This window comes from Rhinoderma darwinii, chromosome 11, assembly GCF_050947455.1.
Source record: "Rhinoderma darwinii isolate aRhiDar2 chromosome 11, aRhiDar2.hap1, whole genome shotgun sequence".
In the NCBI taxonomy this organism is placed as follows: domain Eukaryota; kingdom Metazoa; phylum Chordata; class Amphibia; order Anura; family Rhinodermatidae; genus Rhinoderma; species Rhinoderma darwinii.
Genome location: NC_134697.1, coordinates 94412423 through 94426669, shown reverse-complemented (window position 1 = coordinate 94426669; position 14247 = coordinate 94412423). Strand labels below are relative to the sequence as shown.

The 14247-nt window shown below is 40.7% G+C and overlaps 1 protein-coding gene across 2 annotated transcripts in view; it reads right to left on the bottom strand.

Moving 5' to 3' along the window:
* Positions 1-1791: 1791 nt before the first annotated feature.
* The window catches only part of LOC142663424 (uncharacterized), a 30761-nt gene continuing 18305 nt past the window's right edge, over positions 1792-14247 (bottom strand). For both annotated transcript variants that reach the window (XM_075842054.1, XM_075842053.1), the window contains exons 4-7: positions 7622-7745; positions 7308-7405; positions 6605-6710; positions 1792-2981 (exon numbers count right to left, since the gene is read on the bottom strand). In XM_075842054.1, coding sequence (XP_075698169.1) covers positions 1837-2981; positions 6605-6710; positions 7308-7405; positions 7622-7745 — 1473 coding nt within the window. In that variant the 3' untranslated portion in view covers positions 1792-1836. The remainder of the gene's footprint in view (positions 2982-6604; positions 6711-7307; positions 7406-7621; positions 7746-14247) is intronic.

The following is a 14247-nucleotide window of genomic DNA, read 5'->3' as shown; positions in this document are numbered from 1 at the left end:
TGTTCGCGGGACTCCAGAGGCACCAGCGGCTTCAAATACCTGTTTGCTGCTTTGCAATGGCATTTTAGCAGCTGCTCTCCTAATCCTGTTAATTTGTCTTGCAGAAACCTTCCTCATTATGCCTTTATCTGAACTAACCCGTCAGTGCTCTGAATCAGCCACAAATCTTTTCACAGTACGATGATCACGCTTACGTTTTCTTGAAATATCCAATTTCTTCATACCTTGTCCAAGGTATTGCACTATTTCATGCTTTTCGGCAGCATAGAGATCCTTTTTCTTTCCCATATTAATTGAAACCTGTGGCCTGCTTAATAATGTGGAACGTCCGTCTTAAGTAGTTTTCCTTTGATTGGGCACACCTGGCAAACTAATTATCACAGGTGTCTGAGATTGATTACAATGATCCAAAGAGCCCTAAGACACAATACCATCCATGAGTTTCATTGAAAAACTAATAATTAAATGTTTATGACACTTAAATCCAATGTGCATAATAACTTGGAACACGGTGTATACGTGTGTGTTTTGTGGTTTTTTTGCACTTCTAGTAAGTGGTTTTATTTTAATTTTTACTGTAATCTTTTTTTTTTTATAAACTTTAAGTGTTTTTTTTAATTTTATTATTAGTCCCAATAGGGCCCATGCGATCTTCAGATGGCTTATATAATGTTTTAGTATACTTTGTATACCAAAGCATTATTGCCTGTCAGTGTAAAACTGACAGGCAATCTATTAGGCCATGCCTCTGGCACGGCCTAATAGGCATACAGCCAGGGCAGGCCTGGGGGCCTTTGTTAGGCACCCGGCTGCCAATGCAACCCGTCGGTGATGGCATTCGCGGGCTCCCTCTGTCAAACAACTTAAATGTCGTGGTTGCTATTGACTGTGGCATTTAAGGTGTTAAACGGCCATGATTGAAGGTTTCTCCAATCCTAGCTGTTGCAGCGGGAGCCTGGATGTCAGTCACAGCCGGGCTACCGCGGCGATCGTGCGGGCAAAGCTTCTGTGCCCGCACGATCTCCTTCACGTAAATGCACGGCGGAATGAGCTAATGGCTGGATTCTATGCCGTGCTTGTACGTGATTGTGCGCCAAGGGGTTAAAGAGGTTTTCCCATCTTGGACATTTATGGCATATTCACAGGATGTGCCATAAATGTCCGATAGATGCGGGTCCCAACCATGGGACCCTCACCTATCTCTACAATCTTGGCTGTTTCCGTAACTCCCGACCTCCTAATCAGTAAGTGGCCGGAAGGCAGCAGGAGCGGAGCAAGGTAGAACGGGATTTAGGAAGCCCCGTTCTAGAGAGAGGTGTGGGTCACAGAGGTGAGACCTTAATCTATCAGACATTTATAGCATATCTTGTGGATGTTCCATAAATGTCCAAGATGGGAAAATCCCTTTAACTAAATTTTCCCAAAAATTTAGATACCTTATATTGAGTGAATTTTTTCGGAGTCTCATACAACTCTTGTTTATACAACAGGCCTACCTAAATATTTTAAGATAACTATTTGACCTGTGCACTCTTACATTATACAAGTGTATTTAATATGTTTCTATATTATGGAATGTCCTGTTCGAAGCCTAGAATTTTGTATACATAATGATATAAAATATCCATCTGCATATACAAATTTAACTGTTTTTTTTTTTATAACAGACCAGGCTAGGGGGGGGGGGGGGGGGGTGACTGCTTTTGTATATTTATTGTTGTGCGGTTTACTGGTTGTAAAAATTACAAAACTTTTCATAAATTAAAACTGATCAAAGAAAAACAATTATCATTTTTTCAAAAAAAGTATTTTAATACAATTGTTTTTCCTGGAGCACTACATCTGAGGTAAACCATTCGCTACAGTCTGAACATTAAAATGGATTCGCTTCTTATGCTGAGCAAGAGCTGATCGATGGTTATAACATTTCCCACATTCTGAACATGTATAGGGCTTCTCCCCTGTATGGATTATCTGATGTTTCACAACATCAGACTTCTGGCTGAAACATTTCCCACATTCTGGACATGGAAATGGCTTCTCCCCTGTGTGAGTTCTTAGATGTTCAATAACACTTGACTTCCTTGTGAAGAATTTCCCACATTCTGAACATGAATATGGCTTCTCCCTTGTGTGAGTTCTCTGATGTTTAATAAATTCAGACTTCTGACTAAAACATTTTCCACATTCTGGACAAAAAATTGGTTCCGCCCCTGTATGAGTTATACAATGTTCAATAAGAAGCAATTTCCTAGTAAAACATTTCCCACACTCAGAACATGGAAATGGCTTCTCACCTGTGTGAGTTCTCTGATGTTTAAAAAGATATGTTTTCTGGGTAAAACATTTCCCACATTCTGAACATAAAAAAGGTTTCTCCCCCGTGTGAGTTCTCTGATGTTCAATAAGACGCGATTTCCTCGCAAAACATTTTCCACATTCTGAACATGAATATGGTTTCTCTCCTGTGTGAGATCTCTGATGTATAATAAGATCTGATTTCTGGTGAAAACTTCTCTCACATTCTGAACATGAAAATGGCTTTTCGCCTCTGTGCCTTTTTTGATGTCTAAAAAGATTGGATTTCTGGCGAAAATACTTCCCACATTCTGGACATGAAAATGGCTTCTCCCCTCTGTGCCTTCTTTGATGTACGACGAGATCTGATTTCTGGTAAAAACTTTTCGCACATTCTGGACATGAAAATGGCCTCTTATCTTGGTGAATTCTTTTGTGCATAGAAAGATTAGATTTCCTTTTAAAATGTTTCCCACATTCAGAACATGGAAATATTTTACCTCCTGTACTTTGTTTAACAATCTGTGATTGACCAGATGAAGGTTCCTCAAGATTACAGGGGTCTGTAGATCGATCTCTGCTGTGAAGGAGTGACGGTATATCTGTGGTAAGAAGTGTTGTGTTGTGTTTTACTTCACAATCTGAAGATAAAAGCTGTCCTACCACATTTTTGGTGCAGTCATCTGTTGGAAATAGAAACAGATTTAATTTAATCTTTTTCAAAACGCAAAAGTAGATATTTTAAAATGTTTCTACGTAAAGCTTCTCATATAATGACTAAAACATAATTCAAAACAAAATGTTCAGTTTTTTTAAACTTTACACGTTGAATAATTAAAGCAATATGTCAATAAAATAGAAAACAATCCTACATCTACCAATATTATTTATAATTATTGCTCCAAAATGTTTTTGTATCATTTTAAATAAAAAATAATAATTTCACCAGAACATTAAGATACAAGTTGCAGGACCGAGTAATCTATGTTTTAATGACCCGGGCGACACGATCGCAAGTTTTGCAGAGTTGGCCACTTCATGTTCAGTGCTGTGGGATCTGTTAAAAACTCACACACCCTTTGTGATTTACTAGGTTATAGGCTGATATCAGATGAGGAGTCCTTCAAAACACTTTTCCCCAACGTTTCATCCGTCCTTCCTTCCATCAGCACTTTAAGAAGCATTGCTCTCTCCTATCGGAAAAACATACTCCTAACAGACCTACAGAATTCGAAAAAGTATTGGATTGCCAAATCGTTAATGTCTAGGAAAATATAATTTTTTTTACCATAGTTTATCCCTCAGCCCCTAAGCCTTCTTTCCTGCTGTTTTGAGAGAAGGAGTTGGAGATCTCGCATTCGGACTCTAACTTCCGTTTTTGTATTGCAGCCCACACGTAATTTTCCACTTTTCCGCCTACAAGAAATTCACTACAAACTTCTGATGAGGTGGTACAAAACAACTAAGATCCTTTTGCTCAGAATTGAACAAATTAAAGTTTATGCCGGAGATGTGAGAGTCGTGTTGGCTCACTCTCCCATATCAGGTGGTCTTGCCCATTGATAGTCTTCAAATAGAGCAGACCTGTAGGACAGTATCCTCATCTGCCTGGACATTATACGTACCCTTGATTGTCCTGGCTAAGCCTGATAATATGTACGTTCCGACCAAACGTAATCTGGTGACCCACCTTATTGCGGCAGCCACATTTTTAATTCCCTTTCACTGGCTGCAAACTACGCCACCTACTCTCCACAAATAGATTTCCAATGTAAATCCAATATGCAGGTTTGAGGAATTAATAAGCTGGTCTATTAGATGACACATGGTCTCCAGGGTTGGAATTGCAAGAACCAAAAGTCTATACAAAAACCAGCCCCTTTCTCTAGTAGATACATGAACCTAGAGTTGTAGGTTGCACTCTCCAGCACTAAAGCCATGCTTGGCGGATGAAGTCTCAATTCACGGCACTATTCCACCATCCCTTCACTTTATTTTTGCACTGTCAACCCTCCAACCTCCTTCCCTTCCCCATATAGTTCATCCGCAACCATCGTTATAGTTTTTTTCTGTAATTTATATGTTTCCTGCATACATGTGGATCACTCAAGAATTCATTGTCACTCTCTGCTTATAGATTGTATTGCCTTTATGTTTTAAGATAATGCTTTAAAAACGGAGCCTATAAGCTTTGATCTTATTGGATGTATACTTTTATGTTGAAAATGTAATAAAAAGAGATTTCATAAAAAAAATAAGCCGCCGAAATTGTAATCTTAATAGTGCTAGGGCTTAATCCCTTGTCACATTCTTTATGAAAGAATACAAGAAGTCTTTGAATATTTGGAAATAATGGATCTGGTTTGGGCATATCCATAACTTCTTCCATCCCTTTAGATGGTATCATGTAACAGGTTTGTGGGTCTTCTGTATAGTGCATTTTACTCCGTCATAGAGTCCATCTTTTCTAAACATTTCCCTTTCAGAATCCAAGCTGATCATTTTAGATTTTTTTTTTTAGTTCTGGACCAAGGATGGGACCCGGATAAAGGAAATACTTCCTTGTTGGAAGAAAGACCGGCTCCTTCAGGGCCAAGTATCTCAAAATTGTGGAAAAATTGTTATTACTTTGATCATTCCCTCCCAACATCAAAGGGTGGGGGGGGGGCAAAGGTTAGATCCACGTCCCAGGTTGGGTACAGGTCATCCACTCCCCTTGACTGGTGTTTGGGGCTTAGAGAAAATAAAATCTTGCCTTTGACATTTTGACTTGAGACGAACAAGTCCACCTGAGCATAACCCCCATCTGGCCGTCAGGGTGTGAAAAACCTCATAGTTTGGAGACCATTCTCCCAGGTCGGTCCGTTGACGTCTTACAAAATCTGCCATCTGATTCTCTACTCCTCTAAGGTGAATAGCCAAGTGGGAAGAGTACGGTCATCTCTACCCATTTGAAGATTTGTGCTAAAATGGAGAATGTAGGGAATATATCAATATTTTCTTTTAACTACTAATGACATGTATTTAATTATTTGCTTTACTTTGTTACTTTAATTTACGGATTGTATCTTTTTTATTTTATTGGGGCAGAAATCTTCTAAAGAGATGTTGTTCCTAGCTAAGAACAATAGGTCTATAGACTGCCGTACAGCCGGCAATGGGCATACGGGAATAGGGACCGGAGCCGATCCTATGGTCTTTTACAGCAGTGTCTACTGAGCATGCTCCCATTCCCCCCCCTGTACTTAGAGCAGAGCAGAGGGAGGCAGTCTGTCACCCCTTGGACACCATGCAGCACATCTCACATTGCAATACACATATTTATGTGTATTGCCGTTATAGAGATGTGTATTGCAGTGCCACGAATGTGTATTCACACACCCGTGGCTGATATCGCCTTTTAGCGCTGTTATTTACAGATGTAGCCAAGTTTATCTTGCCTGATAACTTGCTGCAGCGTGGTATCCCACAACAAAAGCCATTGAAAAAGTCAAGTTAAAGCTTCTTGATGATGTGTATTTAATTCGTTTAAAGTCAAGATAAAAGATGGCTACATCGGTATATGCAGACCCTTTTAGGTTGATTCTACTTGGCAGGGGTTTCTAAGGAAGTGCACTCCCGTGGATAGGTCATCAGTTTGAAAAACCACCCCATGACTGTACAACCCCTTTAACCCTCTACATAGGGATGACAAGCAAGACCAATCAGCACTCCGAACCCTTATGTACTCTATGTTTAGATGTGTGAAAAAAATGTGTTGTGTATACTATTCCGAAAACTAAAAATACAATTTATGATATCATTAAAGGGGTTGTCCAGGCACGGACAACTGATGACCTATCCACAGGATAGGTGATCAGTATATGATTGGTGGGGATCCGACATCCGGAACCAGCACAGATCAGCTGCTACGGCTGTCTCCGGGCGTTGGATGTTATGCAGGGTATGCCGTATTCGGAGTCGAAAGCAGATGGCTCCGACCATTGCATAGTGGCTGTGCAGCAGAATAGCAGCTCGCCGGCTATTCCGTGACCGGAGCCATCTGCTTCCGGCATGGACATCCGGTGCCTGGAGCTAGCCAATCAGTATGGAGTCCTGTGGATAGGTCATCAGTTGTCCGTGCCTGGACAACCCCTTTAAGGCCATGTTAGGATGTGAGGTGAAGAGCGGGAGTTTAATAGGTGGATAATGGGTCACAAGGCCCCTCCACTGTGAAAACACATTTTCTCTAAGATTGTACTGACAACTTGTTTGAAAGAATAGATCATTTACGGATGATAGATTTCCTTGAATGGTTATCACTCACCGGTGATCAGATCTGTATAAAATTCCTCCTCCTTACACAGCAGGGTTACACCCGCAAAGGCCTCGAATGTTTTGGTGAAGTCTTCAACTTTTATAGGATTTTTAACCTAATTCACAAAATATGAAAATAATTCTGTACAATTTAGACTCTGCTCACACCTTGTTTTATCTTTTTGTCAGGTGTACAGTATACATCGAGAGTATTCCCCAAAGTATACCTCCGCCGGAAGGCTGCGACTTATATATCATTTTCTAGGTATACGTATGTTGCCCATTGTAAAAAAACAAACAAACAACTATAACGGACCATATAACATTTTTACTGCATCTTTCTGTATAGGAAAGCGCAGCAGACCACGCTTTACTATACAATAAATCTAAAAGGCATACCGGCCCGTCGTATGCCAAAATGAATTTTTTTTGGCCTTCCCCAAACATATTGAGATAACAAGGTGTGAACAGAGCCTTAAAAGATTAAAAAGGCAAAAAAGTTGGAGAAGTTTAAAAAGGAAAAAACGAAATTGTACCCTTCAATTACCATGATAACTAAATATTTTATGGCAGCAGTATATATTTATATCATATAGATAATGTAATCCTAATTTCAGTTCATCACCTCCATAAATATTTTAAAAACATAGAGTTTTATCTCATTCATTTCAACTTTTATTCTATCATATACAGCATTTGGTATTTCCATCTACCTGATGATCCTGTGGGACATGCTGATTTTCCTCTGGATCATTCCTGGTGTATAGAGGACTGGGACATCTCTCCGGTGTTTCTTCCTTACTGGATCCATCTGTAGACGAGACACACCTAGTGACTCAAGACATTGTTCATATCGGATCATCAGGGTGATGGACATTTCTTGGTCATCCTCCAAATTGCTGTGTTATGCCGTTAAGAAACATGACAAAAAGCTACATGTGAATACGGCCTAACAAAACAAATAGCTCTGAAGCTGTGCTATGTGAACGAAACTTTGCAGTCGAGACCAACATAAGTCTCCTCTTACCTGGTGATATCAGAGCCTGATGATTCTCCATCATGATGTCATCATACTGATCCTTGTGTCCTTCTATATACTCCCACTCCTCCATGGAGAAATAGACAGTCACATCCTGACACCTTATAGGAACCTGACACACACAAGGATACAAACTCAGTGCGGAAAAGGGTCAACCATGATCTTCAGTTAGGGAGATTGTTTGCATGCCAAGAATGGATCTTGCTAACCACGGATGCCTCCAGCCAAAATTGGGAGTTCACCTAAACGACTCTTGGACCCAGGGTTGTGGTCCCGCCAGGACCGCAAGAGGTCATCAAATTTCATAGAAATTAAGGCAGGGAGACTATAATGGTTACACTTGTCGGACGTGTTAAGGGGTACGCACGTCAAGGTCTAAACAAAAAGTCTTAGAACAGTTTTATATCTCAACCAACAATTGGGTAACAGGTGCCATGTCCTAGAGAATAAGTGTTAGAAAATTATGACCGGTTGGTGTCATCTAAACAGCATTTCGGCACTCCACATCAGAGGCGTTAACAAACCGTCTGCGGATCTTCTCAGCAGGAAGGAGTTTAAGCCTGGTGAATGGGAATTCAGACGTGTTTCAGCTACTATTGAAGAGGTGGGGAAAGACGGAGCTGGATCTGATGGCAATTGTCTCCAACAGGAAGCTCCAGAATTTCTGTGCCCTAAGCAGGGAGGGCAAACAGGTGGCTCTGGATGTATTCTCTCTCTTGTGGAAAATAAGATTTATATATCTTCCCACCCCCTACCTCTAATATTCAGATTCAGATTTAACAAGTCAGGGTCTCTCGCAATATGTCATCAAGCTTCTTTTGTCTTCTTATAGGGACATGACTCGAAGTGTCTATAATAGGGTTTGATGTATATTCTCCAGCTGGTGCTTAGACCATAAATCTTTCTCCTACAGAAAGCGGCAAGTGGTCAGTAAGGCTTCTCTAGTAAGGTGGTTGAGAACCACTATCTCCTCCTCAGGCTACACCTTGCCGGGGACTACGGTTCCAGAGGGTATCCATTCTCACACCACAAGACTCTTGGCAACTTTCTTGACGTAACTGGGAGAGGACCCTCTACAATTCATCTGTTAGCAGTGTGGGCTGAAGCCCGTACCTTCCTGAGACACTACAGGCTAGACATGCTAAACAAGGTGCTGAAAGTTACCCACTCGGGTCTTAGCTAATTAAATCCCTTGGGTGCTGCCGAGGACAATACGAAATTGAAAAATGTACTTACCTGAAATTTTATTTTCCAAGGCAGCAGACGCCCTCCCAATAAAGTGTGTTTCGCAGTTAAAACTAGTATGGTTATTTCACACATGAAGGGGGTTTGGGCATGGTCTTATAGCTGTGGGGTGTGCCCTATTAACCCTTGTTTCACTTACTGCCTTTTAGTAGGTCGGGTCGTGATCCAAATCTCCTGGGTGCTGCCTTGGACTTAAGGAAAATACATTTTCAGGGAAGTAAATATTTCTAATTTTCTGTCTCTCCCGCACACAACTCTGCTTGATACTCAGCTGTGCTATTTTATCAATGCTTGTACTCTTACAAATGAAAAAAAAGAGGAAAAATATAAATAAAACTATGACCAAAATGCTGAATGGGACCCAACTGACACTGGGGATCGGTGCAATATAACAATAAAAAGATGAACTCATTTGCATACATTACTGGACTCTTTTAGGGTAGGAACACACTATCTGTAAACAGTGGATTCTCCACAACGGATTTCATTATAGCTTATTACAGTAGCAGCAGTGTGGGTGAGATTTCAACAAATCTCATTCCCACACAGCGGAAAAAATTTGCCCAAAAAAAACGCACATAAATTTACATGCGATGCGTTTTTTTTCAGCCGCAGTATGTCCATTAATGCTGCGGAATCGCTGCTCTTGTGTGTTGGGTATTCCCCATTTAATTTAATGGGGTGCTTAAACTCACAACAAAGTGGTGTGTGTTGCGTCAAAATCACAAGTAAGAAGAAAAAAAAAAAGTTATACTTACCTGGAGTTCCCTGCGTCTTCTCCAGTCCAGCCTCCTGGGATAATGTTTCATCCCATGTGACCCCTGCAGCCAATCACAGGCTGCAACGGTCACATGGCCTGCAATGTCGTCCCAGGAGGCTGCGTTTTTTCAGACGGCATGCCCTGCGGTGTTCAGGGTGGATACGCTATGTGTGTTGCTACCCTTGTACTTCACTGTCATGAGCGCTAAGATTGAAAATCATCATCACATCAAGTTTTTGCTTCAGTATCAGATATATATATATTTTTTGACTAATTAAAAACAGATACTAGAACATTTTATTTATTTTTTGATTACAGATTTTTTTTTCCATGCCCGGACTGCATCTAACAGCATTTAGAGATATGGTTTACAGCAGCCCCATGGACCAAAGTAACCTGCAGACTGGAGATAACTCAGTGACTTCTATGGGCGAGTGCTCTGGGCATGCTCTGTGACCAGCGCAAAGGTCACTGTGAAGGAAGGCGGAGGAGGGGATGTCTCCATTGCCGATTGCCAATGGTGGACCCTGTTTTACCTGCCTACACCTTTATAATATAGGTTTTACCTTTCATAGTATTCCTGCCGGTCATAATAAGATCCCTTCTCAGCAGTCATCTCTACAGAATTGGAAATGTCAGTCTATTGTGAGACTTAGTGGCCACTGGGAAAACTGCAATATTTCCGGATAATTTTTTACTATAAATAATGGCATAGAAAATAAAAAAAATTCTTAAAAAATAAGTTGAAATCGTCCGTTTTTCTTTTTAATGGCGGTCACATGGCTGCATTTATTTCTATGGGGCTGTTCACACTGTTGGGACTGTTTTAATGGACCGTGCGAAGGGCCCGTGAAAAAATATGATATGACCTATTGTTGTCCGTTTTCACGGAGCCTTGCAAAGACTATGAGGGATCCTTGAAAATGGGTCCCGCACGGGTGCAAATAAGTTGTTTTTTTACAGCCAATTTGACACACGCTCGTCTGAATAAGGGCTTAGTCTGAAGACGACGCACATAAAATGTCTATGCGAGCCATCTTCAGTCTAACAAGGAGCGGCAATCACAGCAGAAGGTGCAGAGCGCTCAGCCGACCGCTTCTTCTTCTTTGTTAAGCGATGGTGGGGGTCTTATTAGCCGAACCCATGAAAAGATTTTTGAAAGTACAGTAACTCTTTAATATAAAAACTTTATCTAAACAATAGCCAATTTTATGATAACACAGTCCCTTTAACTGCATCCACACACAAGGTTATAGTCATCATCATCCACACACAAGGTTATAGTCATCATCATCCACACACAAGGTTATAGTCATCATCATCCACACACAAGGTTATAGTCATCATCATCCACACACAAGGTTACAGTCATCATCCACACACAAGGTTATAGTCATCATCATCCACACACAAGGTTATAGTCGTCATCATCCACACACAAAGTTATAGTCATCATCATCCACACACAAGGTTATAGTCGTCATCCACACACAAGGTTATAGTCGTCATCCACACACAAGGTTATAGTCATCATCCACACACAAGGTTATAGTCATCATCATCCACACACAAGGTTATAGTCATCATCATCCACACACAAGGTTATAGTCATCATCCACACACAAGATTATAGTCATCATCATCCACACACAAGATTATAGTCATCATCATCCACACACAAGGTTATAGTCATCATCATCCACACACAAGATTATAGTCATCATCATCCACACACAAGGTTATAGTCATCATCATCCATACACAAGGTTATAGTCATCATCCACACACAAGATTATAGTCATCATCATCCACACACAAGATTATAGTCATCATCATCCACACACAAGGTTATAGTCATCATCATCCACACACAAGATTATAGTCATCATCATCCACACACAAGGTTATAGTCATCATCATCCACACACAAGGTTATAGTCGTCATCATCCACACACAAGGTTATAGTCATCATCCACACACAAGGTTATAGTCATCATCCACACACAAGGTTATAGTCGTCATCCACACACAAGGTTATAGTCGTCATCCACACACAAGGTTATAGTCGTCATCATCCACACACAAGATTATAGTCGTCATCATCCACACACAAGGTTATAGTCGTCATCCACACACAAGGTTATAGTCATCATCCACACACAAGGTTATAGTCATCATCATCCACACACAAGGTTATAGTCATCATCATCCACACACAAGGTTATAGTCATCATCATCCACACACAAGGTTATAGTCATCATCCACACACAAGATTATAGTCATCATCATCCACACACAAGGTTATAGTCATCATCATCCACACACAAGGTTATAGTCATCATCATCCACACACAAGGTTATAGTCATCATCCACACACAAGGTTAGTCATCATCATCCACACACAAGGTTAGTCATCATCATCCACACACAAGGTTATAGTCATCAACATCCACACACAAGGTTATAATCATCATCCACACACAAGATTATAGTCATCATCATCCACACACAAGGTTATAGTCATCATCATCCACACACAAGGTTATAGTCATCATCATCCACACACAAGGTTATAGTCATCATCATCCACACACAAGGTTATAGTCATCATCCACACACAAGGTTATAGTCATCATCCACACACAAGGTTATAGTCGTCATCCACACACAAGGTTATAGTCATCATCATCCACACACAAGGTTATAGTCATCATCCACACACAAGGTTATAGTCATCATCATCCACACACAAGGTTATAGTCATCAACATCCACACACAAGGTTATAGTCATCATCCACACACAAGGTTATAGTCATCATCATCCACACACAAGGTTATAGTCATCATCATCCACACACAAGGTTATAGTCATCATCCACACACAAGGTTATAGTCATCATCATCCACACACAAGGTTATAGTCGTCATCCACACACACAAGGTTATAGTCATCATCATCCACACACAAGGTTACAGTCGTCATCCACACACAAGGTTACAGTCATCATCCACACAAGGTTATAGTCATCATCATCCACACACAAGGTTATAGTCATCATCCACACAAGGTTATAGTCATCATCATCCACACACAAGGTTATAGTCGTCATCCACACACAAGGTTATAGTCATCATCCACACACAAGGTTATAGTCGTCATCCACACACAAGGTTATAGTCATCATCATCCACACACAAGGTTATAGTCATCATCCACACACAAGGTTATAGTCATCATCATCCACACACAAGGTTATAGTCATCATCATCCACACACAAGGTTATAGTCATCGTCATCCACACACAAGGTTATAGTCATCATCATCCACACACAAGGTTATAGTCGTCATCCACACACAAGGTTATAGTCATCATCCACACACACGGTTATAGTCATCATCATCCACACACAAGGTTATAGTCATCATCCACACACAAGGTTATAGTCGTCATCCACACACAAGGTTATCGTCATCATCCACACACAAGGTTATAGTCGTCATCCACACACAAGGTTATAGTCGTCATCCACACACAAAGTTATAGTCATCATCATCCACACACGAGGTTATAGTCATCGTCATCCACACACAAGGTTATAGTCATCATCCACACACAAGGTTATAGTCATCATCATCCACACACAAGGTTATAGTCATCATCCACACACAAGGTTATAGTCATCATCCACACACAAGGTTATAGTCGTCATCCACACACAAGGTTATAGTCGTCATCCACACACAAGGTTATAGTCGTCATCCACACACAAGGTTATCGTCATCATCCACACACAAGGTTATAGTCATCATCCACACACAAGGTTATAGTCATCATCATCCACACACAAGGTTATAGTCATCATCATCCACACACAAGGTTATAGTCATCATCATCCACACACAAGGTTATAGTCATCATCATCCACACACAAAGTTATAGTCATCATCATCCACACACAAGGTTATAGTCATCATCCACACACAAGGTTATAGTCATCATCCACACACAAGGTTATAGTCATCATCCACACACAAGGTTATAGTCGTCATCCACACACAAGGTTATAGTCGTCATCCACACACAAGGTTATAGTCATCATCATCCACACACAAGGTTATAGTCATCATCCACACACAAGGTTATAGTCGTCATCCACACACAAGGTTATAGTCGTCATCCACACACAAGGTTATAGTCATCATCCACACACAAGGTTATAGTAGTCATCCACACACAAGGTTACAGTCGTCATCCACACACAAGGTTACAGTCATCATCCACACAAGGTTATAGTCATCATCCACACAAGGTTATAGTCATCATCATCCACACACAAGGTTATAGTCGTCATCCACACACAAGGTTAGTCATCATCATCCACACACAAGGTTATAGTCATCATCCACACACAAGGTTATAGTCATCATCATCCACACACAAGGTTATAGTCATCATCATCCACACACAAGGTTATAGTCGTCATCCACACACAAGGTTATAGTCATCATCATCCACACACAAGGTTATAGTCATCATCCACACACACGGTTATAGTCATCATCATCCACACACAAGGTTATAGTCATCATCCACACACAAGGT